The sequence below is a fragment of the Coffea eugenioides genome, chromosome 11 (assembly GCF_003713205.1).
Source record: "Coffea eugenioides isolate CCC68of chromosome 11, Ceug_1.0, whole genome shotgun sequence".
NCBI lineage: Eukaryota > Viridiplantae > Streptophyta > Magnoliopsida > Gentianales > Rubiaceae > Coffea > Coffea eugenioides.
The window spans coordinates 48,856,959-48,884,709 of record NC_040045.1 but is presented as its reverse complement, the minus strand read 5'-3'; the positions used below and the strand labels follow the sequence as shown (position 1 = coordinate 48,884,709).

The window sequence follows — 27,751 nt, the reverse complement described above, 5'->3', positions numbered from 1 at the left end:
GACTAGACAGCAAGGCATTACTTGACGAAGGTCTTATTATTGCAATCAAAAGAAAGAAAAAAGGTCTTATTATTGCTTAAGAAACCAACCTCGCATCGACCCGTAACACTTTTGCATGAAAGTTTGGTAATAAGCCCGCCTCAAGTAATGAAAGTTAAGTCAAAAAGGGGGCGAATGAGGCAAAAATCGCTTCTTCCTTGATTGGTGTTTGGTCCCGCAAGCACGTGAAAATCTCAACTCCTGAGAGTGAGTGACAGATCAACCTCTCTATGAGTATTAGCGTTCTGGTGGCAGCATTTGATTACATTCTATAAAATGTGTGTTGGCATTATAACTGCCCTTCTGGTTTAGTGTGGTGGGATTATTATTCACTAAATTCTAGAATCAATAGGATACCTTGATGGGATTTTGACCCAGTAAGAATCCTTGCGTCAGCGTAGTAGCTTCCAAAGTCCGCCAAGTTTTCATTTTCTTTTTCTATTGGTTTTCTTGGAAGAATTTTAATTTAGGTCAGCTCCTAGTTATCTTCTGGGGAAGGAAGCCAAAAGAACATTCATTCTTTGGCTTTGAATTTCCTTTAATTGTATTTGATTATTCAACTAGCTTCTTCAGTTATTACTTTTCATGGGGAAGAAACAGCATTTGGATTGGACGTCGAAGTCTATCATGTCCACTGGTAGCGAAAGAGTCTCTCTTTTGAATAAACAGGCAAGCTTTTTCATCAAAATTTCTGCCTTTCCTTGTCTGTTTTACTTGTTCCGGGGATCCTAATCATCTGGTGTATTTTGTTTTGATTCATTGATCACGCATTGTACCCTTTTGCTATGTGAAATTTCGTGTTGTAGCAGTACCGTGATTTTGTCGACTTACTCGATGGCTTGCATTATCTTACTTTTGGGGCATTTGGCAAGGCATGTTGCAGCAGCCAATTTTGGTTGGTGCTTTTTTTCTGCACCGGCAGCTACACATGGTGCGTGAAACACGGTGGAGGCCAGTACGGTCTAACCTGCTTCAAGGGCTAAGTCTGATTGGATTTGTCAAACCTAATACACAGCGGTCTTTAGGGAGATAGTACTTATATGAAGAACTTCATGACTTGAGAATTTTGGCTTTAAACTTTTATTAGCTTTTATACTGGTGTTTTGTTGTGTTTATTCTTCTAGAAATCCTGGGAACAGATATTTCGCCTTAACTGGAAACTTTGCATTCTGATTTCACGATACCAGAGCTTAACAATGACTAGCCTTGTTCATCGACTGGTTTGTGCTGAGCAGAGAGTAGATCCTTCACGCTAGGAAATGGCTAATCTTTTCATTTTGTATTGCATCAGCATTGGCCTGGACACAAATGGAAACTAAAGTGGCTTTGATCTGGACACTTGACTGGAAATGATTATCATTTCACAGTTTGCTTACTTTACAAAATGCACCTCGTCCCTCCTGAATTAGAAGAATGGGTCGTTGTCCTCCTTGTAATATATACCTATCAAATTTGCCTTCTTCTTCTTCTTCCTTTTTTTTTTTGGTGAAGGGTATTATTAATGTTGTATCTGTTGAATGCTATATGAGAAATCATGTTGCATGGTAGATTATCAAGTGCTTCAGATACATAACTGCGGTTTATTTGTTCATCTTAAATTTGACAGGCTTAACTTACCTTTCTACCTGTAGGCTAGACTGAAGGAAAATGAGGATGGTTCACCTGATGCTCCCAAGACAGACCTGGAGCATGGTGCATTAGAGGTAGTTACATTTCTGTTCCTTGATTCTGCATCTCTTTGTGCACTATGTAGTAGGTTTGTACTAATAATGTTCAAATTCTGTGGCAAAATTCAGGCTGCAAATGTTGGATTCGGTAGAGTCTTTTCTCTGGTGAGTCTTGCATTAGCTGTGATGACTAGAATGGAGTCTCATTGGTGCTTTTACTAACACTTCATGATCTCTTTGAAATGTGTAGGCAAAGCCAGATGCTGGAAAATTAATTGTTGCTACTATAGCATTGCTGATAGCATCCACATCAAGCATTCTCATAGTATGGTATTTTGCGTACTGATTCATAATCCTTCAGCAAAACTCTGCCCTTAATATATGCTCATCTTGATTATTCCATTCCCAGTTTTGATGATAACCCTGCTAATCAGTGTTCTAAGAATGGTTGCTAAAGGATTGAGATATCATCCATTCCATGCCCTGTTCAGCAAAGTTCAAGTTTCCTTTTTCCTGTTCTACCACCCCATACTGTATAGTTTCCTCCTGGCTGGATTTCTTTTCCTTTTATTAGTACAGATCATAAACTTGTTCTGATTAGCTATCTTCCAATATTAAGCCAGATAAAAGTCTCTCCATACATAACAGTTTCCTGCTCTCTTGACAAAAACCCTTGCCAATTTTCAAACTTTGTAGGATTGCTCTTTAACCATATTTGTATTGTGTTGCAGCCAAAGTATGGTGGCATGATTATAGATATTGTATCAAGGGATACGAGGACTCCTGAACAGCAAGCTGAAGCACTAGATGCCATCAAGAACACAATTATAGTTATCATCTCAATAGTTGTCATCGGGTATGGGTATTTCTGTTGTCCTCAGAACCAAATTGATATTCACAAGTATTTCTAGAGTAATGTATATACAATTCCCTAGTCATGTGTGAAGATTGGAGAAGTGAGCTTTTAATAACGAACTTAATTTCAAGGCTTAACATGAGTACATGCATACCTGATAGCATTCTGGTATAATTTCAGCAGTATGAACTGATAATCTATATGCTTAACTCAAATAATTTGTGAATTCAGTAGGATGCAGTAGATCTATTTTTTTTCTCTAGATATCAAGGGGGTCTGATCAAAGTTTGTCTTTAATATCAGGGAGGTGGGTGAGGGGAGGGGGTGGGGGGCTGTTGTGTTTTTTCCATGCGCTAGCTTTCATTTTTCATAAAAATACACAAGCTGAGGTTCACCTGCACTCATTCATCATCAACCTCTTTTTCACTGCTATCTTTTATTCCGAGCACTTCTCGGGTATCTCATCCTCTATTCTGTTCAGTTCGGTATCAACAGCAATTCGGTCTTGGTTATTTGCATCAGCCAGTGAAAGGGTGGTTGCTCGTCTAAGGAAGAATTTATTTAGCCACCTTATCCAACAAGTAAGGCTTCCCATTGTTCATTACCTTTGTGAAATACATGCATCTTATAGTACCAATCCACAACCTTCCTGATAAATTGGTTGCCAAAATTTGAGAACCATGAATCTTTTAGTAAAGAACATTATAATTGCCTTTAACTCCCGTGATTGAGACAGTAAGATGGCAAATTACTGTGGTGGTACAGATTTGGAAGATTCTGACACTTATACCTCAAAATTGATGTTCCTTGTGTCCAACTTGGACATTGGTAAAGTGCTGATACAAAAAATTCCGCAGGAAATAGCTTTTTTCGATGTTTCGCGGACAGGCGAACTTCTCAGCAGGCTATCTGAAGACACGCAAATCATAAAAAGTGCTGCAACTACCAATCTTTCAGAGGCACTACGAAATGTGACTACTGCAATCATTGGAATTGGATTCATGTTCACATCTTCTTGGAAGTTAACATGTTAGTGATTAATGGTCTTTCATCTGTGCTGCAGTATCCAATCTGTATGCAGTTGCTTACTAAGATTTTCTGTGATGTTCTATAGTGCTGGCTTTGGTTGTCGTGCCTGTTATTTCAGTTGGTGTTCGTAAATTTGGCCGCTATCTTCGGGAACTTTCACATGCTACTCAAGCAGCAGCAGCTGTCGCTGCCTCAATTGCCGAGGTTTGTGTTTATTGTGTTTGACTGAGATATTGTGTAAAACTTACCAACAGACAACAAATTAGTTTGACTAGTTAGTTAACCTTTAGGAATCATTTGGGGCCATTCGTACAGTGAGATCTTTTGCCCAAGAACAGTATGCAATAGCAGGTTACTCTGAGAAGGTTGATGAGACATTGAAACTTGGACTCCGACAAGCAGTCAGTCTCTTTTCTCCACTCTATACTCACAAAAGATTCCATAGCCCAGATACTTTTCTCCTCTGTTGTTAGCTTTAGATGCACAAATGGAGTACCTTTGATGTCTGATTCTCAAACTAATTATCCATCACAGAAAGTGGTTGGACTATTCTTCGGAGGACTCAATGCTGCATCAACATTTTCTGTCATAGTAGTGGTGATATATGGAGCTTACTTGACAATAACTGGCTCCATGACCACTGGATCTCTAACGTCCTTCATTCTCTATAGCCTCACAGGTAAATCTCTTGTTCTTTTTTTGATACCATTCCACTTTAATAGCCAAAAGAAATTATCCAAGGTTATGAAATCGTTTATTTTCTCTTTGTGATAGAAATATTTAAAAGATTTACTCAGAAGTTATCTTTACGTTAAGTGTTTTACATAGACATCTGGCAACTGGAGGATGATAACTTCTATTAGTTCATGAATGCACCCAAAAAAAAAGTCCCTCCTTAACAATCAGATCTTGTTTCAACTATTGAGGACCAAACTAGAATTCCATACTGAAAGGTTTCCTTTATTTATTTATTTATTTTTGGCAAAGATCAAGCTAGATCTACACCTTAATAAATATCACTATCCAAATGATAAGGTTAACTAGGAAAGATTGTCAATGGGAAAGATACTGGATAAGGTAGTAAAGGTGAAAATTATAAAACTCCAAACCTGGAATATTTATGCAGGTTGTACTTGGAGCTGATGCCATTTCATATCTACATGATCCTAGTAAAGGCTGGATAAAACTCCAAGCATGGATAATTTAGTAAAGGCTATTATGGAAGGAGGACACCTTGTTGGATGATTTATTATCTTAAATGATCTAACCTGCTCCAAAAGTTCTCCATAGCCTTGCAGCAGAATATTGCATTTTTCAAATGGTTTCAACAGTTAATGTTGCATGGTAAAGCTTCAAGTTTTCACATTATCATTGCCTTTATTGACTGAAAACTCCTTGTGCAGTTGGGTCCTCAATATCATCATTATCAGGATTATATACAACAGCTATGAAAGCAGCAGGTGCAAGTAGGAGAGTTTTTCAAATTTTAGATCGTGTCTCTACCATGCCTAAAGCAGGAGATAAATGTCCCATGGGGTTAGCTTCTTGTCTGTTGGACATACATGAAAACTTGCTTAAATAACAATCTAGATTTAAAGTGTTTCCATTAACATGTGATTTTCCATATCAAGACCCTAAAGCAGTATTTTGATGAATGGAACATGAAGATGAGGAACCACAGTGGGGGACCGTGACCCATTTCAAACTTTTACAATTCTTTCCTTTCCCTGTTTGTTGGAAAAGTAATTTTAAGTGTTTCTAGGGGTTTCCCTCGTAAAGATTGTTGAATTTTCCCCATAAACATGCCCTTTTCCCCTTTCAGAAACCACCCTAAACTAGAAGAAAGAATCCCGTTGTAGCTGCATAGGATCTCTGGCTTTGGTGCTAATTTGATATTTGGTCTTGTGATCAGCAATCCAGATGGAGATGTGGCATTGGAGGATGTCTGGTTTGCTTACCCTTCTCGTCCGAGTCATATGGTGCTCAAGGTATGACATTCCTTGATGAACTAAAATTTCTCACATTTAGATGAAGCAGTGAGATATTGAATGTCTGTTTCTTATATTTACACTTTATATTCATCCTGAGATGATGCTTTGTTTGAGTTCTTCATGAAGATTAGATCGAAAGCTTTTTTTGAGTAGTCTTTTCATTGATAGTATATATCAAGATCAAAATGACAAAAATTTTATATACACTTTTCCTGGAGAGATGATGAAACATTCATGTTTTCATGTCTGGATTACAGTTGAGCATGTTCTGTAACAAATGCAGGGAATAACCTTAAAACTGAAACCCGGTTCAAAAGTAGCCCTGGTTGGTCCAAGTGGCGGAGGAAAGGTATTTTCCTAGTTCTTTTATCTTTTTGCTGTGAAGGCACCTTTTTCTGCATCGGAGGAGCTTTTTGATATATTATCTCATCAAGCAAGCCCATATTTTGATTGCAGACAACTATAGCTAACTTGATTGAGAGATTTTATGACCCAATAAAGGGAAAGATTTTGCTTAATGGGGTTTCCTTGGTTGAAATATCACACGAGTATTTACACAGGAAGGTATTCTAGTCCTGCTATCCCTGAAGTTAGATTCAGAAACACTTTAAGGTTGTTTTTTGAGCAATTTACAACACAATAACATTGTGTCTCCCAATACACTGAAGTTTTGTGCTTCTTGTCTGCATGTCTACTTAAAGATCAGTATAGTGAGCCAGGAACCTGTTCTTTTTAATTGTTCCATAGAAGAGAACATTGCATATGGTTTTGATGGCAAAGCAAGCAGCACAGACATAGAAAATGCTGCTGTAAGTACCTCCGTGTTTCTATTTCATGCTTTTGTTTTATGTTGTGATTTCTTTGCCTGGGCATTTGATTCACTGACTAATACTAATGGGATTAAATTCTACAGAAAATGGCTAATGCACATGATTTTGTTGCATCGTTTCCTGATAAATATCAAACTGTTGTTGGAGAACGTGGATTGAGGTTATCAGGAGGCCAGAAGCAAAGAATTGCGATAGCAAGAGCTCTCTTGATGAACCCAAGAGTTTTGCTATTGGATGAAGCAACAAGTGCTCTAGATGCTGAGAGCGAGTACCTTGTACAGGTGAGATTAATTATCCTGTCGTAATTCCTTTTTGTATGAAAACTCTATGATTAATATGCTCCTAAAATTTGTGTTCCAAATTGGGCAATGCTATTTTATTGTCAATCGTGAGTTGATGTTAAAGTCTTAATAAAATTTTCAGTACCTTCTCCATTTATAATCAGTGTTTTGTGTTCAGTGGCTAGTAGTTCTGCATTATTTTTCTCATACCATAAGTAAATGTTACTGTGAGGATCATTTTGCATCTTTTTCATGTCTCCAAACCAGTTCCAGCATATTCCGCTGACTTGTAATTTATGTACAGGATGCCATGGATTCTCTAATGAGAGGCAGGACTGTTCTCGTCATAGCACACAGGCTTTCTACTGTCAAAAGCGCTGACACAGTTGCAGTCATATCTGATGGCCAGATAGCTGAAAGTGGCACCCATGAAGAGCTGCTGAACAGGGATGGAATTTACACTGCACTAGTGAGGAGGCAATTACAGGCACCCAAAAGCGACACTGATCTTGTAACTTTGGAATGAAGTGCACTGGAGCAGTTCACCAAAAAGTGAACTGAGCTAAGATCATCTGTGGTTCCTTTGGAATTTCCGACAGTGCAATAGCAGGATCCTTCAACAACAAACTTCTGGAAGCAAAAGTGGACAGAAGTTGCATATCTTATGTTCCCAGCAACTAGTTCATATTACCGTTTGTAACCAGGTAAAGGTTGCATATTTAGTGTATTATGAAAGAAACAATTACTTGCACTGATTGCCCCGTGTAACCTTTCGGAACAAAATGAGATTTTGTTGGTGTGAGCGAACCAATTTCCAGTTTCGATGAAGAAATGATGTATGAAAAACTGGCCATGCGTATCTACCAATTACAAAAGAAAACACAAGGACTTTCATAATAACAAGAGTTGGATGCAAAATGGTGCGAATGTCTGCCAACGTGTTCGATTCTGTAAAAATAAATTATCAGTACTTACAGTTTTCCACCGCCCAGCATCAACTCTGTTTCAAAACATGGTACAGCTCTTCTGGAAATTCCTCAAAAGATAACACAATCCGCCATAAATACCTCATAAGAATGAACAGGTGCTCTTTTGTCGTAGCTTTTAGAACTTTGCTCTTGCAGTTAAAACTAGAGTTTTTCCTCTGTAGCTTTTTAGAACTTTCATCTTGCACTTGTTTAATTAAATAGCAACGCAAGTGACACGCAAAGACATTGGTAATAAAACAAATGAATGAGATTGCTTTTGCAGCTCCCTCAATATGCTGAAATTTAGGAGGATTAGCAGAGTTCCAACGGCCCCAATTACAAAATAACATACACTGCAGAAGTCGATTGAATCAAACTAAGCAACTCATGGTCACGAGTCAAAATTGTTTCCATACAGCTCAAACGACTCCAAAATTTTGTGACATGCAACACAGAGATTTTCAACCTTTCTTTTTGCTGTCTTTAAATTTAACCTAAACCGAGGCTATAAAGATACAAAATGTTATCTGACATCAAAAGTAACACAGAGATAGCGATTTTTCCACATGGAAGCCCATTTCTGTCTGGTACCCAACGATTTCCGTGGACCAATGGCTGATCAACGAACAAATTTCAGCGAATCATCAATCCTTCTTGTGTGCTGTCTTCTGATATCTTGTTAGCCTGAATGGAGGTAATGACGTTTGCAATATTGGTCTGCAAAAAATTCAGCAGAAATAAATGATCCCAAAAAGCACTTTATAGTTAAGGAAAACCCAGTAACAGTGGTGAAGCAGTACAAACATGACCGTCAGCTTTAACATCAAGAGAAGGTTATTACAGGCATACCACCATACACAAAAAAGGTGACACCGCTAAAGGCAAAATTAACAACTTTGGTGGTTATAAATTTCAGATTTTGAGAGTGCTAGAGAACTTACCCTCCAATTCACAAGCTTTGCTCTGAGTATTTCCCACTGGTGTGGCCCAAAAACACGCTCTGTACCACGTCTACTCACATAATAACACAAAGTAACTGCTGTAAGTGCCAACATCACATCTCACCACTGGTTAATCTGAGTAGAGGAAAAGAGAACTGCAAATTCTGTACCTCACAATTACTATTTCATTCATTTGATCTATCTTACAGTCGATTAACTTTGCTGTGATTGCTTTAACAACCCATGATTCAACCTCATCCACTTCGATCTGCGAAAATGTCAACATCTAACACAATGAATATTAAAATGTTGCAGAATCATTAGACTTCAGAAAAGGAAAATGAAAAATCACCTTCAGTGTGTCCCTGATCAAAGAATAAGGAACTTGGCCAGATTCATTGGAGGCAAGATCAACCAATGACAACAACCTCATTTTAGCTATACAATCTTCATGAACAAGTCCTGTATAATCCAAACAAGCAATTATAGGCAAGAGTTAAACTAAAAAAAGAATAACGCTGGTACATCAAATGGACCACAATTGCACATGTATAAGATAATACCGTAGCTTTTCAGCAAAGTAGAATTTGCAGTACTAAAATCCAAGTAAGCATCCAGCCTCTGAGTCAAGAAGATCTTCAGAAGCTGATATACCAATGCATGTTTAGCATCCTTCTCCAACTGTGCCACAGCAGGCATATCTAGCAAGTCACACTAGCAAGAAAAAGCATAAAAGAATCATTATCCAAACAGGAAGAACGAAATAGCTTATCCAAAACATAATAGCAAGAGTAACTTCCAGATGCACCAGTACAAGTTGCACAAAGTAAATTAGGTCCTTGGTTTCGTAAAAGGCATACAGCTTTTCACCTTCTACAAGACTGACATATAGCTGTATTCCAAGAAGACATACCATCTGCCAAGTTCGTCCAGTTTATCAACTATTCACATAACTATGGAAGTAGAAATACAACTACTGTACTCCAAGACCACAAGAACAAAATCTAACTTGATTGATGAGTTGTACAAAGTAAAAGGCATACAAGTTGCACAAAGTAAATTAGGTCCTTGGTTTCGTAAAAGGCATACAGCTTTTCACCTTCTACAAGACTGACATATAGCTGTATTCCAAGAAGACATACCATCTGCCAAGTTCGTCCAGTTTATCAACTATTCACATAACTATGGAAGTAGAAATACAACTACTGTACTCCAAGACCACAAGAACAAAATCTAACTTGATTGATGAGTTGTAGGTTTCCCATTCCAAGATACAAATGACTCAATAACGCTATGACACATCACACAAATAAGTTCCGATGTACCAAATTGATAATTAAGTAAAAAAGCATATATGTAACACTGCAGCTCAAAATTACATTAAAGAAAAAATTTAATGTAACATTTGGAGATGAATAATCATGCACCATAAAGTCAGATTCAACCAAGCCTTGGAGCTCCTCACAACCAGTTTATATGCAATGCAAAGAGACAGACAAGTGAAACCTGAAACATGTCAGGTGCTTTCACAAAATCAACTATAGCACGGACTGCTTCTTCCTTTGCTTCACTCAGAGCATATGCATCTTCATCAGAAAAGGTTGCGAGATATCTAGTGAGAAACTTGAAAGAATCCTTTGCAGAGCTGCGAACCCACAAATAGACAAATAAGATGAAATGAGACAACATACATTGGGCAAGAGACGTCATAGCAAGTACAATGAGTACAAAAGATTAATTGACAACCTGAAACATTTCCTACCTCTTATTTTCTTTCAATGCATTAGAGATGGTGAGGAAGAGCTCTCTCTGATCCTTCACCCCAAGATTCCATTCCCTCAAGAAGCTATCTATATTCTTGAATGATGGTATTACATGTTCAGTGACTTTTCCACTGACTGCCACGCTAAGAGCTTTCATGTACACAAAGAAGCAGCTAGCTGGGTTCTCCAGCAGATTGTAGAGGTTGAACAAACTGTTATGTTTCAACAAAGAGAAAAGACTAAGTGCAAGAAAGCATCCAGGCTTACTAAGCTGATAAATAATCATCAATGGTGTGTATTACATTTTTACTCGCAATGCAGGTTTAACATTGGGCTGTTGGGTGACTTTTGAGGATATGATATCTGCCATCGTGTGTACTTGATCAAAATTTTCAGCCTTCTTAACAAGGTTGCAAATCACAGTGAAAACACACTCAAGATCTGATGAAAAAACCAACAAGTATTAGGTCACTCGTACAATTGACAAATAGAAAGCACAAGAACCACCAAGAAAAACACACGAGAAGAAAATGTAACCAAAAAACAAAGCAAGACTTAAATACAGTAGAAGGGGTAAAAGTAGCCACTGGATAGCAGATTTTATGCCATGTACAACAATATGAACATTTGCAGAGAGAAAATGGAGGAGGAAAAAATTGTTTATGAAAAGCATTAATTCCATTCCCCAAGAGACAAAGGTGTCTTCGTTTAATGCGTCAAAAGCCCTACAGGAATGTCATCTCACCTAGTAAAACAATTTGGTTCCTCCTGTTCTATACTCGGCAATGAGAAAATTTTGATAACTAACAGGAGGTTGCAATCCTTTGAGAAATCTATATATTGAATCCCTAGTTCCCTAGTTCCCTATTCAATTTTACTACTAATGAAACCTCCACCCACCAAAAAAAAGAAAGAAAAAAGGAGAATACTAATCAATGTGATGATTTACGTTTCGCAAATTCATGCTATAATTAGATATTTAATTTCTCAAGAGAAATTACCTTTCTCGGAAGCTTTGGAAAAGATCAAATCAGCAGACGTAAGCATGAGAGAAGCCAAATCCAGCCATCTACCTTCAATCATGCACTCCTGCGCCTCCATGCACAAGCTATTTACCTGTGCCTCCGATACCTAATATTGGCACACGCATCCATAATACGAACAAAATTTTAAAAAAGAAGTACAAAATTCAAATTCTACTCGTTCCTACGTCTAACAAATTACAAAACATACATATCTATATTTTTTTTATTGGTTGTACATATATGCATCAATAATCTCAATAATATGAGTGTGTTTGTTGAGGAGCAATCTCAGACAAGAGCTATAAGACGATGTTACAGAGAAGTGGTGAAGAAGGGGAAAACCTCGGGACCGGCATCAGCCCAGGACAGCTCGGCGGTGAATCGGACGACGGAGAGCGCAGGATCTTCCTCCGCAGTAGGAACCACAGTTGTCATTTTCCTTTTATCTAACTTCCTTTTTTAATTTTTGATGGGAAAAACTTGCTCAGCTTCCGCAGCAAATAGCACTGGGGGATAGGGCCGGGAAGGGCTCTGCAAGGGAGGAAACCCAGAGAAAGATAAAACCCTAATTTGCGGGTAATTCAAGTACCCGAGGGAATTTTTATTCGTTTCTTCCTTTTTTTAAATTAGTAAAGAGTATCTTTTTATTTTCTCCCCCTTTCAGGTTCATGTTATATTAAATTAGAAACCTCTTTGAACCTTTCCTGATTTTCAAGTTTTTTTTTTCTAAATTTTATCTCCCATACTCTCCGTTGCTGGTATTCAAAGAAGGGACAATTGCATAAATCTCTCCTGAGGTTTTTAATAATTGCATTCACCTCGTCTAAAGTTTGAAAAAAAGCACTGATCTCCTGTAACATGACAGATTAGTGCTATTCTTTAAATCTCAAAAAAGGCGAGTGCAATTGCTAGGAATCTTAGGGAAGATTTCTATAATTATTCCTTCAAAGAATGCAGTGCTTACGTGTAAATACTCAAAATAACGGATCGCTCAAGAGTAAGGATGGCAATGGACGGGCACCCGCCCCACGGGGGACTAATGGGGCGGGGGCAGGGGGAACCCCGCTTAGAAACGGAGCGGGGAACGGGGGAGTGTACTCCCGTCTCATCCCCCATCCCGTCACCCGCTTAAAAAAATAAATATATAAAATATATATGTATATAATTATATATATAATGTATATTAGTATATGTAATATAATTGAGATTATTAATTATACTAATAATTATATATGTGTACTAATACAAATTATTAATTGTTATACTAAATTTACTAATACATTTATACTAAATCTCTAATTTCACTTAATACAATAACATTTTTTTCTTAAAAAAAAGTACAAGCACAATAATGAATTAGTGATTGTATTTGTGCCAAAAGTGAAACTTGATTACTTTAGTTGTATTTATTTCATCATGTTAGATTGTATTCAAATAACTTTTGTTTGATTTTTTTTATAAGTTTCAATTGTGAAATTACAATGAATAATAATTTGGTGATGTGTTGATATTTTAGTATTTGATTATTTACTAAAATTTAACTATAACAAATTTTTATTAACCCCACGGAGAAGAGGAACAGGGGACGGGAGAGAGGTCCCCCGCCCCAACCCTCTATCGCCATCCCTACTCAAGAGTTCAAATGCCTTCACTCTAGAAAACAATTGCTAACATGACAAGGCAAATGTTTACTATTAAACAAAGGATTAATTTTATATACACGGCAATATATACACTTTCACCATTAAATGCATGACATATAATTCGAATTTAAATTTGAAACTCAAATTTTGTATATATGTCATATATTTAACCATGATAGTGTATACACCGTTAATATATATAAGATTTACTCAATAACAAATGAGAAAAAAAAAAACACGCACACGCACAAAGGTAGAGGTCCAAAGAAACATGTTCTTTATATGCTTATATTCCGGGTACACACATTTATTCACGTTACTAATTGATTTTAAATGTTATGTTCTATTTGGATTTTTTATTAAGTAATGATTTACACCTTTCATTTTTAGCTTCATAAACTCTCTTTTTTGCTTTTTTTTAATTAGGTAAATAGTCTGGAAAGCTCTTATATTATGTTTAGCATTATAGCCTTTCCATGGTGAAGAAAAAACAAGGGCAATTTTTTTCTTGGGTAAAATAAAGATCTAGCATAGATAAATAGTAGTAAATTCTTTTTAGTTCATTACAAAAGTTTTCCTCCCATATTTGCTAATAATTTCTGTCTCTACTTTCTTGAGGTTTACTTTTGTATGAGTATTTGTTTTTCTTTTTTGACTCAATTCTACGAGTACTAGTGGGAGACACCCTGTTTGGGCTCATGTGAAAGAGTTTGGGTAACTGGGCCTGGCGGTCAAGACTTCAAAAAGGTAGTAAGTAGTCCGCCCCATAACTCCAGAGTACATATAGTCCCACTATATATGTTCATTTGATTTAGGGTTTATGTTTCTCGGCCGCCTCGCTTTCAGCCTCTCTGCAGCTATTCCGAAGCCAACCCATCCTCCCGCCGGTGCTCTCCTTCAACTTCCAGCAACCGAAGATGGTAAGCTCCTCTGACTTCATCTTTCTCTTCTATTGCTTCCCGTATTCCTTCGTAGTCGTGAATCGTGACTGCTGAAATGCGTTTTGTTTCTCTTGGACGTTCAATCAGCCGTCCCACAAGACCTTCATGATAAAGAAGAAGCTGGCGAAGAAGCAGAGGCAGAACAGGCCCATCCCTTATTGGATCCGCATGCGCACTGACAACACCATCCGCTACAATGCCAAGCGCCGCCACTGGCGCCGCACCAAGCTCGGCTTCTAAATTTTCTGCGTCCGCCGTCACCATCATGTTACCTTTATTTGTCTCGAGCTTTTTACCCTCCCCCCTCAAAAAAAAAAAAAGAACTTTTGGTTTAATTAGTAGCTTAATTAAAGATGGTGGTGTTTTAATCAATTTTGGTATTGTTATTATCCTTATGACTGTTTCGTTGTAGGTCTCGAACGAATTTCATTGAAGTCACAAAATTGAAACTTTAATTTGATTGAAGAGCCTTTTTGGTAGATGTTCTGTTGTTTCCTTCATTTGTGTTTTATAGTTTCTACAAATGCTTTGAGATTCTTTGTTTAAAGCATATCCTAAGCTTTCTTTGGCTTTTTTATTGTTTCTGGTCTGCTAGGCCTATTTTTAAGTTGATTAGGTGTGTAATATGTGCTGAAGGTGTTTTATGACTTTCAGTTACAATTGCCATTTGTTTGTGCTCTTTCTGAGATCTCTGAAGCTCAACATTCAGCAGGGTGGGACTTTGATAGATAGAAGATAATGATTAGATGTGTTCATGCATGTTTGTGGATTAAATTGGGGTTTAACCGTTCTACATTATTCTGGTTAACAACCTGTTTTGGTTGGAGGAGGAACGGCTTTCAAATCTCCTCTTACATAGTGGCGAAATTTAGTTTATTTTACTTCAGGCTAAGCGGTAGATTTTGATCTGGGGCCGATTTGATACAAATTTGGCAATCAATTTTTGAAGCTCGATTGATAACAAAGCTGGTTACTGGGATTTCTGCATTTCTTCAGTTTAGAGGGAATGGATTGTATAAATTTTTTGGGCAAAAATTTGAGTGATAAGAGACCTCTTCAATTGACAAATAATTCTTGCTAAAGAGCCTATGTACAATCGTCAAAATCTACTATTCTAGAAGTGCAATGCAGATTCAGGGTTTAGCGTTCGATAAGTTGGAATTAGCACCATCTTAGACAATCCAAACCAATGAGCCATGCATTTTGACTGCATAAAATAAAAAACAAAAACAAGAATGGCTTACTCCCCTCTTTACGCAATTAATAGGCGGTTGTGAAGCAAAATAAGAAATAGAAATACAATCCTTTGTCGATCGTAAAGGTTTAAAACAGAAGCACAAAACAAAATCGAAAGCTGCAAATTTAAAGCCTTCTACACGATTTTTGAAGGCTCTGCATGCAGCCTTCGGAGAGCACAAAACAAAAACTAGAGCAGTAAATTTACAGCCTTTCCCGATTGTGAAGGCCTGAAGCCCGAAAAGTAAAAGCAACCCTTTGTTTGGAGAGCGCTTCGTTCTAACTATCGCTCTATATTCTGACCTGCACTCCCAATACACAGCGTCATTGTCACAAAACACAGCTGATGTACAAAGCGTCATAGTCACAGAACATGGCTGATGTACTGCTAACAGATTACTCTTCATGAACACGTAGCAGTAACACATCACTCAAAAAAAGAACATGTATCACTAGCATATTACTTCCATTAACATGCCTGTTCCAATAGAAACAAGAGAGATTATCAGCAAATGCCTTCATTTCCAGCATTGCTTTTATAACTCCCATTGTCAAATTCAATCATGGAAGTGACTGAAAATAAGACAGTTCCACATAAATTTCACGATCCAAACATCAAATAATAAGGAATTTTTGTTTTTCAAAGTAATTCCACAAGCAACAGGCCACAGGTCTCAGGTACAAATCATTTCTTGCCATCACCAAACAGGTAACCAAGTGAAGAACCACCGCCAGGAGCAGCATGGACCTTGGTTGACGGCCTTTCCTGCAGTAAGAAGATTATGATTCTTAGAAATGCTTGGCAACTTCCAGAAATGTCAAGACAAGCAAAAGCATCATGGCTACCCACTATAACTAAATCAACAATCAAATCAAGCTCTCAAAAGATAAGATTATTAACACTATGCACCATCTAGAAAGTGAAAACCTATTTGGCTATCAAGTTCAAGGGATGGCAGTACGCCATTGGGGTGGAGGCAGAGCACAGGTTGCATCTGCTAATTTGCAGTTGCTAAGTTGCATCTGAAACTGATCTAGTATAGTAAACAGATAATACTGGTGTCTCAAAATCAATTGCAGTTTGCTTATCAAGGAAGAGAGTGTTCTATGATAAAGACCGCAACCTGGCAAAATACGTAAGAATCTTCTAGGAGGATTAACATGACAAATATGGTAAACCTCCATAATTCTTTCTTTTAACAGAATGGAGTCATGATAGCATCTACAGCTGCCATGTGGATTTGTGCTAGAGATGCTATTGACGATTCCAGCAGGTTCATAAACATGACACATCCAAAAAAATTGCAGTAAAGCCTTATCACCAGTCAGCTAACCCATCAGCTATGCATCATAGAATGACAGTAATGGGTAGCGAAGTGACTCTTTCACATTAAATTGTCCAAAAGGAATTTAACTTGCATATCATACTAATACTCCTCCAATTCATTAGTTCAACGATGAATCAAAATGCATAGATATGTTCATAGCTTATTAACCCATGAGGCAATGTGTGCGAAAGATTATCTGATACATGCATTGTGTATTGCAGGCTAAATGTTGTATTTGATTCTGACTTAAACCCAAACTATAGATGAGTCAGATTGTGGATCTCTTTCCAGGTAAGGTAATGCATCTTTACGTCGTCCATGCAAGCAATACTTATTCCAGAGCAACAAGAACTTGACAATACATAATAAAATAGCATAGAACTAATGCAAAGAGTCATACCGTCAGAAAATTTCCACAGTTTTGGCCATCTGCCCGCATATAGTTGTTGGCGTTATTACTTTGAATGCCGGCTGGAACTTGCTTAATGGCATCCACAGGCTGTGAAACAGCAGCAGGGTTGGTGGAAGACTCACCATTTGAAGCCTTAACTTCAGTCTTAGCAGCTGGAGGAGTGTTAGCGGCCTCTCCACCTCCAAAGAGGTAGCCCAAAGAACTCTGACCTCCCCCAGCACTGACTCCCCGACCCATTCTCTTTCAGTAATCTTACTGTATCAACAAGAAGCCAAAAAATTTCTTACGATTTCATCGAGAAAACTAAACATGCTAGATCGAGTTGTCCCTATAGATCAGTGGCACAAACATTCATCAAATTAACTTTTTACAACAACGGACTGATACTGAACTACAAGAAAGAAATCTACGCGAAAAAAGTTGAAGGAGATCCAATTCCTAAACCTGTAGCAGTGAAACTGATTGAAGTAACTCAACATAAATCCACATTGAGAAATCATTCACAATTTAAACGAATTAAACCATCTATCCAACAAAAGGATCTGATAAAAGACAATTACCAGGTCATGAAAATTCCGCGAGTCACCTAAAATCTAAAATTTCTAAAAACGCATCAACTACAGTTGAATCGCTTGTTTCATCGTTAGTGCTAAAAACTAACCGATCTAAAACCAGAACAAACAGATCATTTAACAAATGCTAAAAATTGAAAACACAGAAGCAAAAAAACGGATCAGCGAGAGCCAAAAAAATGAGCTTCAAACTAGTCGGAATTAACAACATATAAAAATTCACATTTTGTTGAAATTACTAGAGCTCTTAAAGATTGAGACAAGAAGACCAAATCTGAACGGTTAGGATAAAATGACTAATATGATCGATTGGTTAGAATTTTTCTTATGACTCGTCCGTACCTTTTTGAATTTGCTTAGCCGAGACGCAGAGAGGAAAGAGAGAGAGATGTTTGGTTTTAAGTCGGGAGGGGGAGAAGAAGTAAGGAGCAAGTGAGGTTTAAATTGAGGGAGTCCCAAAGCGACAATAATAATTTTGTGTGTGTGTGTGTTTTTTTTATTACTTTTTTTGGGGTTGCGGGTGGGGGTGTTGGCAAAGGACTATTATGCTGAAACTGAAAGGCCTGAACGTAACGTACTTAAAATTCAAAGCAAAAAAAATTAGCAGTAGAAATTCTTGGGATAATTAGGTTTCTAATAATTACACATAAATACCTTTTAATATCAAAAATTACACTGCCCTCCCATTTCATTTTGAAGTGACCAGATATCATCTTCAACAACAGTAAAGCGACCGAAATACCCTTACAAAATCAGTCCCTAGAATCCTAGAAATATGGGGAAAATTATAATATTTTTCTATTCAAGTATAATATTTTTCTATTCAATTTATTAGTTGTACTACTTGTAAAACTTGTCGAGCAATAAATGCTGGTAATGGAAGAATGAAAGATTAGTTGAGATTGTTTCGAGATAATAAACCTATCTAATGTGAGTAAATGAACAAAAAATTATAATTGTTTGGATAGAGTATTATTTGAAATATTATTTGGAATAATTACTGTAGCACTTTTTATGATGTGATGTATGTGAGATAAAAAGGTAATTGAGAATATAAAAATGTGGGTTAGGAAATGTGTCTATGATGCAAGCGAAATATTATTTGAGATATTTGTGCTATCCAGTGTATTCTGAAAAGTGCTCTTAGATGTTATTCCTATATGATAAAGAAGGTTTCAGTTTATTATTCAAGTTTTGATTTTAGTAAGTAACAATTATGATACTAATGATTAATTGTATAAGATAGGATGTCACCTATAGTTGCATATGACATTGTAGTTCACTACAATGGAAAGAGAATCAGGATTCTTAATGTCGGTCTTGATAAGTACTCTTATATAGAACTATCGAATGATATTTGTGAGAAAGTACTTCATGAATTACCTAAAAATCTTAATTATTTGCTACATATGAAATGTATGATTCCAATGAGTGTTGCAACTATGGATGCCAATACTGATAAGATAGTCATTGGAAAGGTTTAAGTTACATGAAAATGGGCTGGTAATCAACTTGTTTTGTGGACCATATGAACGTAATTCCTCCTAATATGCTTGAATCGAACAACATGACAACTTTTGGTGGGTATTCAATAAACTTGAAGTGTATGACCTTGTTATTTATTATATTTAAGACTTGTTTTAGTTTATAGTGCTTTGTACATCTAGAATCTTTGATTTCGAAGTTTGGTAGATAAATTTCTACTAAATATTGTAGATGAATTTAAATCCACCATTTCGTGCCCTTGTGGTTCTACCATTATATAACTACCAAGTCTCAACTTTGGGGGGTACATTTGTATAATTATATTCATATTTCAAATGAATTTTACAATCTGAATGAAATGAATATAGCTAGTAAATGCAGGTTGATCATTATCAATATTTGGGTACCGCTGCACTTCTAACGGTTCTTGTAAGACTTTACCATCCAGAATGTTGATTTTAAATGTTATTTTCATGTCTCAAGGGGATCAACTTGGTGCCAATTTTTCTTTTTTATTGCCATTTTTCTTACCCAAAATTTTAACTCATTTTCTTGCAGGGTCAATAAGGGCAAACTTGAAATATAATTGTTTGACAAGATTGATTCATCACTTTTAAGATTACCTTTTCTCATATGGGCTTAATTTGTTATCAACTATGTCAATCAAGGGGAGGGCAGTATAATTTTTCATATTAGAGGGTATCTATGTGAAATGATTAGAAACCTCAAGAGAGGTTTCTGAAATTATCCCTAAATTCTATGGCTTAATGTGTCATGGAATGTTAAAACGCACAATTCCATGTTCTGTGATTCAATAAAGTAGCATTAACTTCTAAGGCCTCTGGCTCACAGTTATTAAAGCACACAAGTAGGAACAAAGATGGCCGTGGATGGGAATTAATCATGCCTATTTTCCAAGGGTTAATTCCACTTTGCACCCTTCTACTGTATTTGGATTCTTACTTCGATTTCTAAATTTTAAAATGAAACATTTTAGTCTGTAAAATCTAAGTTCTGTCCCACTTAAATAAAATCGTGGGACAAATTTTACAGTTAAAGGTTAAAGTAAGACAAATTTCATGCTTTGAGACTAAATTTTAGGAATTAAAGAGAGACGGAAGTGGGAATTCAAATATATTTGAAGGGTGTAAAGTAAAATTAAGCCATTTCCAAACTTTGTTCATAACATACCTCAAAGCTGTTTTGTAATCTATTTGACTTTGTTTGAATGATTGGATTTTGGAGTTGTTTTCAGGAAAACAATTTTTTTTTTTTTAAAAAAAAAAACTCAGTCGGAAAAACGTCAGTATATTATTAAAGTATTGTTTACTTAATTTCAAGTTTCTATCTCATTTCTCCTATTTAAAGTTAGACTTTGGCAAAGGCATGGGTTGACATTCAGGTGCTTTGATTTTCCATCACCCTGTGTAATTTGTTGTCGGCATAAGAAGAAATTCACTTTCTGTTTTCCTTTTCTTTTTTCCCTTTATATTCAATACAATACGGCTTGAACCTTAATTACCAGTTAACAGCTCATGTAAATTACCAATTTACCAGGTCTACCTGACCTCATATATTTATGGATGGCCAGCATATGCGACCAATTTAAGAATCATTTTGTCACTTGCGTTTAGGAATGGCTCCAAGGATGGGCATGCAAAAAGCACACCGAAAGCTAAACCAGTTCAGATATTTAAATTGGTTTTGGAAAACTTTTATTTTATGACTCGTGTGTGAATATATGATATGAGGGACGCCCCTCTCCTTTTTCCTCTCTCTCTTAAGAGACTGGAAGTTGAGGCATTCTAAATCCTAATCATATCGAAGAAGTTATTTTGTTTTAGTGACACAGAAATAATTTGTTCCAAGGCAAATCAGATTGCGTCCAAAAATTGCAAATGCTCCTTTTTCGTTTCACTCCCTTTCGATTCTTGAAACAGATCAGCACTTAAAAGCAGGACAGGGCGAGAGGCTCGAAAATCTCGCCAAACCCCGCAGCGGATTAACATTGCAGGGGGAAGAAATAGAAACCCAATTGCAGGCGAAGATGGTCCCCAACGAATTTTAGGGGAGAGGCCGCTGCAAGATGTTCAACCACAAGTAGTGGCCTCCTCTTCTCCGCTCCCCAACTCACCTCCATAAAAATCTAGAGCCCTCGCTCTCTCTCTACATCCAGTGATTCCATTCCACACAGCAAAATTTTAAATGCCACTCATCTCATAATTTATTCATTGCCTTTACACTTGCTAAGAGAAACAGACAGATAAATTGACCGTTTTATTACTATCTCACTCCGGAACAGAGTGTCTGGTGCTGCTTGTAGTCTGTCTGTAAGTCAGGAGGCAAATTTCATAAGGTGTGCCAATTCTCAGGTCATGTCAGTTGGACTCTAGGGAATGCAAAGAAAAATGCTCATGGGATCTTTGAAATCTCTACCAACAGCTTGTGTAGGGCTTGAGGCTTCGAAAAGAAAGGTGAGTGGTCAGCACCTTTTAGACGAAAAACCTTCTCTGGGGGACTTTTGCTTACCATACTCTCCTGCACAGAGATGGGTATGGCATTGTCATCTTGAGTTTCAATGTAAAACCGCCTAACAGTACCATACTTGGCGTCAGAAAGACACAGCTTCTCCAAAACTGGCAAGAAGGGGATCGGCCTCATGGAGACAGATGCTAAAGCAACATCCTGGCAAATGAACAGAACCACAGAACGAGCATGAGCAAGAGCATACATGCATAAACACGGCCATCTTAGCAAAGATATAAAGCAAGAGGCATGCAAGAGTAACCAAGCAAATTGGAAACATGACGATCCCCTGTACAGCCATAAAGTTAAACTAGGCAAGCACACTCGAGCATCCGTCATCCTAAGCATGATCTAACCATCCAATTGGCATGGTAAGCTGGACAATGATTTAACCCACTACGTCAAAAGCTACTAGAAGCAAAATGCCACGGATTCCCATTCAAAAATTTCAATTTTGTGCAAATTGTAAATAACATTCCTGAATATCAGGACTCATCCCCCTTCAGGACCATCTATTACAAGAAAATCTGTACCATGTATAGAGCACATTACCTTAGATGGACTCTGGTTGAACAATAAATCCCTTAAGAGAGACTTATCCAGATCAATAGCGGTTGGAGGGTGACTATTCCCATTGGCATAGAGAAATATTTGTGCCTGTCGCATTAGATCATTTGAATCTGTCTGCAGAAGTTACAGAAATTCAGTAACACCCCAGAAACGTTGTAATCAGTAAGCACACAGTTGAGTGAACACCAGCACTGAAATACATAATATGAGAAATTTTAAGAACGACAGCTTATTTTTAATTCAAGAGTTCATTATTTCCAGTAGACCCTCTGCAGCATGAGTTTTTTAAGCTCTACAGCATGAGTTTTTTAAGCTAATTATAAGGATTACATCCTAGACAGCTACATAAACTCATATCTGCGGACATTGATAGTTGCTAATGCACGTCTGTTCCAGAATCCAAGAGCTGCTTATAGATAATGCAACTTGCTACTGAGAAGCATAAGTACAGTATGGCTCTAGAAATGCCTAATTCTCGAAAGTGCCATACATCTTTCCACTTGGATTTGTTTATTTAAAAGCAACAACCCCTCTCTGTAGTTGAAAAACGTATTGCATTTTCCCTCACAAATATCAATGGTCCCCTTTTTTCCCATAGTTTGCCTGTGAGAATATCCCACCCACACCACCACACAACCCCCCCCCCCCCCCCCAAAAAAAAAAAATAAAAGGGGGGTGGGGGGCAGATTAAGAGCAAATTCAGCATGTCAAGTAGATATCTAAGATACACAGTGCATAAAATCCACAATTAAGACTACTAGATGGTGATAGAATGAAAATCATTCTTCAGAAATTGTGCTGTTGGTGTCTGTGTGTGAGCTCCCAAGCACACTATGGCTCTAGAAATGCCTAATTCTCGAAAGTGCCATACATCTTTCCACTTGGATTTGTTTGTTTAAAAGCAACAACCCATCTCTGAAATACCAGCTTCACTAAATAAATGCATTACCATGACACTAAATAATTCTTCCAAATTCAACATAGTTGAAAATCGTATTGCATTTTCCCTCACAAATATCAATGGTCCCCTTTTTCCCCGTAGTTTGCCTGTGAGAATATCCCCCCAAATAAGGGGGGTGGGGGGCAGATTAAGAGCAAATTCAGCATGTCAAGTAGATATCTAAGATACACAGTGCATAAAATCCACAATTAAGACTACTAGATGGTGATAGAATGAAAATCATTCTTCAGAAATTGTGCTGTTGGTGTCTGTGTGTGAGCTCCCAAGCACACTATGGCTCTAGAAATGCCTAATTCTCGAAAGTGCCATACATCTTTCCACTTGGATTTGTTTGTTTAAAAGCAACAACCCATCTCTGAAATACCAGCTTCACTAAATAAATGCATTACCACGACACTAAATAATTCTTCCAAATTCAACATAGTTGAAAATCGTATTGCATTTTCCCTCACAAATATCAATGGTCCCCTTTTTCCCCGTAGTTTGCCTGTGAGAATATCCCCCCAAATAAGGGGGGTGGGGGGGGCAGATTAAGAGCAAATTCAGCATGTCAAGTAGATATCTAAGATACACAGTGCATAAAATCCACAATTAAGACTACTAGATGGTGATAGAATGAAAATCATTCTTCAGAAATTGTGCTGTCAGTGTCTGTGTGTGAGCCCCCAAGGGGGGGGGGGGGGGGGTTCTATGACAACCACAACCACAGCATTGCAACAATTAACTGAGCTAAGAGTTCCTCAAAATAAATTAAAAATAGAATCCATGTATGGTGGGAGGAAGAACAAACCTTCTGTGAGAACATGTCAAGGGTACTTTGGCCGCTAGTCAACATTGCTGCAGCTATAAAAACAGCTTTTGAAATTTTAGAGGGGTAGAGCTCCATAGAATATGATAAACACGCACCGCCAAAATCATGTGCTACCAAAATTACCTGCATGTGGGGTAAAATGTGTAAAAAAGACTAACTTTTCAAGTTTGTTATTATGCTTTGTTGCATCAGACAACATTAGCATGGCACTTGAATATAGTTCACTCAAGTTCAAACAATTCTGCAGAGGAAGTTAGTAGTCAGTATGGTATTCTCAGGTGCCACAACATGATAAAAATGCAAGAGCAGTTTTAGTCCCCTATGTGTTTTCTGGGTAAAAGAAAGCAGCTAGATGAATTGTGCAGGTATAACACAAAACTAGGGCTGAAGCTCAAGTGTCAAGCTAACCCACAATAGCTAGCGAGCACTGGACAGGGATTCAGGCATTCATTCTTCTTTTCTATTAAAGAATCATTGTAGCTCTAATATAAAAAAAATTACAAAAAACACCCAAATAAAAGTTGAGCTTGACAGGAAAGATCAAATGATGGAACTGAAAAATGACCTTCTCCCCATCTGCAAGCTTTTCAAGGAAGTCAAATAGTGGCTTCACGTACTGTGAAAGACTTGTGATACTATTTGAGTCAAATGAATGAACTCCCGAACCAGTCAAATCTATTGCAGTAACTTTAAATCCAGCTTCTTCTAAAAGAGCTATGCTTTTGTACCAACACCATGCCCCAAAACCACCACCATGAACAAGGACAAAATGGTTTGTCTCAAGACCCTCAAGCTTTACATCCTGGCAAAGGGAAAACAAGTTGAGAATGATGCAGTAGAATAAACATAAGCATTGACCGATAATGCATACAGACAATCCGCCCCCCGGGGGGGGGGGGGATGGATGCGGATCTTTTCCAGCCATCAGCATATCTAGCTTTTATGAGTTTAAAAAAAATAAGAAATAAAAAAGGGTTAAGAAGTATGCTGTGCAACATTACCCCAACATAGATTACAAACTGAGACCAGAAAAAAAATTAAAAAATGAAAAAAAAAAATTCTTGAATCCTGAATTTACATCCTCGTGCATAGGCAGTAGTTTTGGATACCAAAAATTTGTTTTCCAATTCCATAGATGCCAAATTTGAGTAACTGGCAAGAAGTCAAGGATAAAGCACCATAAAACCATCCTTTGAGGGAAATTCTAGTCGACAAATAGAAAACCTTTAGGAGAAAGCTTGTTAGGGTGCAAAATTATACTTTGAAACTATTCTCAATTTTTCAGGCCATAAAATACTTTCACTGGATACACTTTTGGCTACCATGAAAAGTACCTCAACAGAGTATTTACTCCAGGAACAATTGTCTTACCTTAGTATTTAAATATGCACAAAAAAAAGTGCTCTAAATAACTCCAGCTTGTTAATAGGAATATCTTCTATGTGCCCATCTATGCTTGTAGTTCTAGAAACATAATCAGGCATCTTTACAATGCAAGGATATACTACAAAACTGTTAGTCTTTTACATTAGCCCATAAGAAGCAACATATAGAAGTACCTGGGGGAGACAGGACAATGAAAAAGAAATTTTTGTCCACATGCCAAAAATTTTAGCATGAAACGAATATATACAATTTTTAAATACTAACAAAATTCTACAAGTATGTGATTGAAGAAAAAAAGGAATGTCAATTGTCAAATATTCCAGGCAACCAACCACTACCAGCCGCTGTGTAATTTTCGAATGTGTATGATCATAAACCTTTTTTTTTTCCATTGATGCAAATATAAGACCATAGCTTTAGTCGTTGGCCTGAATTTTATCACTGATTTTAATCAGGTCCTAAAGTGTTATTCCACGATTGCAAATGGCACATTAATACGAATATAATAGTCATACGAGCTTCATATCTCGAATCGCGACTGTAATTTGTTTGCAAAGAAGAAGAGGAAGAATATGAAAGGTGATGAAAAGAAACGTCCAAAATAACAGAGTCCTCGACTAATTTAAGGATCACCTCAATCAGTTACCTTCCAATTGGGAAAGTTAGAAACAATATTGGAAGTTCATGATGAAGAAATTACTATGAAAGAAAAAAATAACGGGGGGGGGGGGGGAGGTAGGATTTCATGTATGATGATTTATTATGACGAGTACCTGATTGAGCAGCTGTTGAGGGTGCAGTAAAGGATCAGTAAGGGAGCGGGCTCTGGAGCTGGAACTCCTAGGCAAGGTCTGATTCCTTTTAGCGCTTCCTCCGTTGGGATACCTCAAAGAAGTTGACCGATCAAAAGGCACGGCGGCGGCGGCGCCGGAGTTCTGCAACTCCTGTTGCAAGAGGATCGCGGCAGCCAAAGCTCGCTCGTGGATGATGGGTTCCTCTTTCTTAGTGGACCGAATCCTGGACCACCTATTACTCCCTCCAATTCCTCCATTTCCAGCCGATGACGACGACTGGTTAGTCAGCCGTCTCGACTGCTTCTTCCTCACCGTCGCCCTCCGCGAAAAACACAACCCCATTAGCAGCTCTTTCAGCAATTGATCACATGCAGCAAATAAATTTTTTTTTCCCTTTTTTTGAATAATAGTAGTACTACTGTGATGGGAAATGTTCACTTTAGATGATACAGGTATAGATATAGATATAAGTAAGTATCATTAATCGGGAAGGTTCTGAATAAATGTGATTCTGCTGGACGGTGGCGGGGGCGGGGGATAAGGAGTCGCCAGGTAGTAGCAGTAGGGAAAGTGGAGGAGCGGGGCGAGTGGGGGTTTATGAAATTCTCACATTACTTCTATTAAAAAAATGAAAAAAGGGTGTGACGTGGGTAAAAGCTATTAGTATTTGGGATTGGGACGTGATGTTGGTCATTTTGTATCTGCTAAAAATAAGTTCTTTCCTATTCCGGTCAATAAATATACTCCTGATGCACCGTGGTTGTTGAATGTTGAATTGTAATGGCTTTAGAATTTTCTATCTTTGAAAAGATTCCAGGCTTAGGGTGTGTTTGTTTGGACCGGAAATATTTTCCGGAAAATGTTTTTTCACAATTTCCGGTGTTTGGTTGCCTTAGAACTGGTGAAAATATTTTACGCGAGAAATTATTTTCCTCATTTCGATGTAAAACAGAATCAATAAATGAGGATTTGAAGTTGTTTTCCAAAACAACGCATCCGTTGATAAAAGTTGAAACTCTTGTCATTTGTTGATAGAAGAACATTCAATCCAAAGGATGAGAAAGACCCCAAAAGCGTGTCAGATAATTTGCTGAATCTTCACTCGTGACAAACTCATCAATGTTTCCATTACCGAAAAACTTTCGATGTAAATGGAATTTTCTCCTTTTTAACAACTTGATTTTTCCTTCTCCAACGACGGTGGCAGAGAACAACGGTGGTGGCAGCGATTGGTCATTGACATTTTAATGATAGAAGCAAAGCTTCAAATTGCAACCAAACACCTGAAAATTATGTAAATGCAAATCTTTTCCTAGAAAATAATTTCAACATAAAATATTTTACATCTTACAAACATACCATTGGAATAAAAAAGTTTTGGAAAAGAAAGGGACTAGGGAGGGAGGAGTTGGTCAAAAGGATAATTTGACGTTGAAGTAGAAGGAACTGATACTGACCACGTCCGAAGAGTTGGGAGTGAGGGGGTGGAGTGATTTGGTTTGGTAACGGAAACTTTCGGCAATATCTAAAATGGCATTAGATACAAGTATAACCATAGTTAATAGTACTGCACCATCAATTCAGTTTACTTACTTTTACAATTAATTTATATATTTTGAAAAATATTATTTGCAATCTCATTTTCGTTAATCACACTCATATTATCATTTTAATGATATAATTTTTATTTATTAGA

The 27,751-nt window shown here is 37.3% G+C and overlaps 5 protein-coding genes across 5 annotated transcripts; 2 read left to right on the top strand and 3 right to left on the bottom strand.

Annotated features, from left to right (window-relative positions):
• The first annotated feature begins 351 nt into the window (after positions 1-351).
• Positions 352-7,513, top strand: LOC113753392 (ABC transporter B family member 27-like). The gene is made up of 17 exons (XM_027297531.1): positions 352-708; positions 1,671-1,742; positions 1,836-1,871; positions 1,957-2,031; positions 2,438-2,562; positions 3,044-3,143; positions 3,420-3,591; positions 3,677-3,795; positions 3,882-3,992; positions 4,126-4,270; positions 4,995-5,127; positions 5,504-5,579; positions 5,866-5,931; positions 6,039-6,146; positions 6,284-6,391; positions 6,496-6,693; positions 6,998-7,513. Exons 1-17 carry the CDS (start codon positions 625-627, stop codon positions 7,217-7,219), a joined length of 1,950 nt encoding a protein of 649 aa, XP_027153332.1. The 5' UTR covers positions 352-624; the 3' UTR covers positions 7,220-7,513.
• A 410-nt stretch (positions 7,514-7,923) lies between these two features.
• On the bottom strand, positions 7,924-11,990 carry LOC113753198 (eukaryotic translation initiation factor 3 subunit M-like). The gene is made up of 10 exons (XM_027297299.1): positions 11,733-11,990; positions 11,367-11,496; positions 10,668-10,806; positions 10,365-10,577; positions 10,109-10,247; positions 9,166-9,316; positions 8,955-9,064; positions 8,773-8,870; positions 8,603-8,672; positions 7,924-8,378 (listed from the first exon to the last, which is right to left on the bottom strand). Exons 1-10 carry the CDS (start codon positions 11,823-11,825, stop codon positions 8,295-8,297), a joined length of 1,227 nt encoding a protein of 408 aa, XP_027153100.1. The 5' UTR covers positions 11,826-11,990; the 3' UTR covers positions 7,924-8,294.
• Positions 11,991-13,842: 1,852 nt separating this feature from the next.
• LOC113753158 (60S ribosomal protein L39-3) lies at positions 13,843-14,455 on the top strand. Its single transcript, XM_027297257.1, has 2 exons — positions 13,843-13,953; positions 14,062-14,455. The coding sequence occupies exons 1-2, from the start codon at positions 13,951-13,953 to the stop codon at positions 14,212-14,214; spliced, it is 156 nt and encodes a 51-aa protein (XP_027153058.1). The 5' UTR covers positions 13,843-13,950; the 3' UTR covers positions 14,215-14,455.
• A 1,175-nt stretch (positions 14,456-15,630) lies between these two features.
• Positions 15,631-17,972, bottom strand: LOC113753025 (protein SPIRAL1-like 2). Its single transcript, XM_027297101.1, has 3 exons — positions 17,865-17,972; positions 16,939-17,205; positions 15,631-15,976 (listed from the first exon to the last, which is right to left on the bottom strand). Exons 2-3 carry the CDS (start codon positions 17,185-17,187, stop codon positions 15,896-15,898), a joined length of 330 nt encoding a protein of 109 aa, XP_027152902.1. The 5' UTR covers positions 17,188-17,205; positions 17,865-17,972; the 3' UTR covers positions 15,631-15,895.
• A 3,083-nt stretch (positions 17,973-21,055) lies between these two features.
• LOC113751149 (putative methylesterase 11, chloroplastic) lies at positions 21,056-26,666 on the bottom strand. Its single transcript, XM_027295035.1, has 5 exons — positions 26,035-26,666; positions 24,441-24,677; positions 23,855-23,998; positions 22,086-22,217; positions 21,056-21,692 (listed from the first exon to the last, which is right to left on the bottom strand). Exons 1-5 carry the CDS (start codon positions 26,395-26,397, stop codon positions 21,420-21,422), a joined length of 1,149 nt encoding a protein of 382 aa, XP_027150836.1. The 5' UTR covers positions 26,398-26,666; the 3' UTR covers positions 21,056-21,419.
• Positions 26,667-27,751: the final 1,085 nt, after the last annotated feature.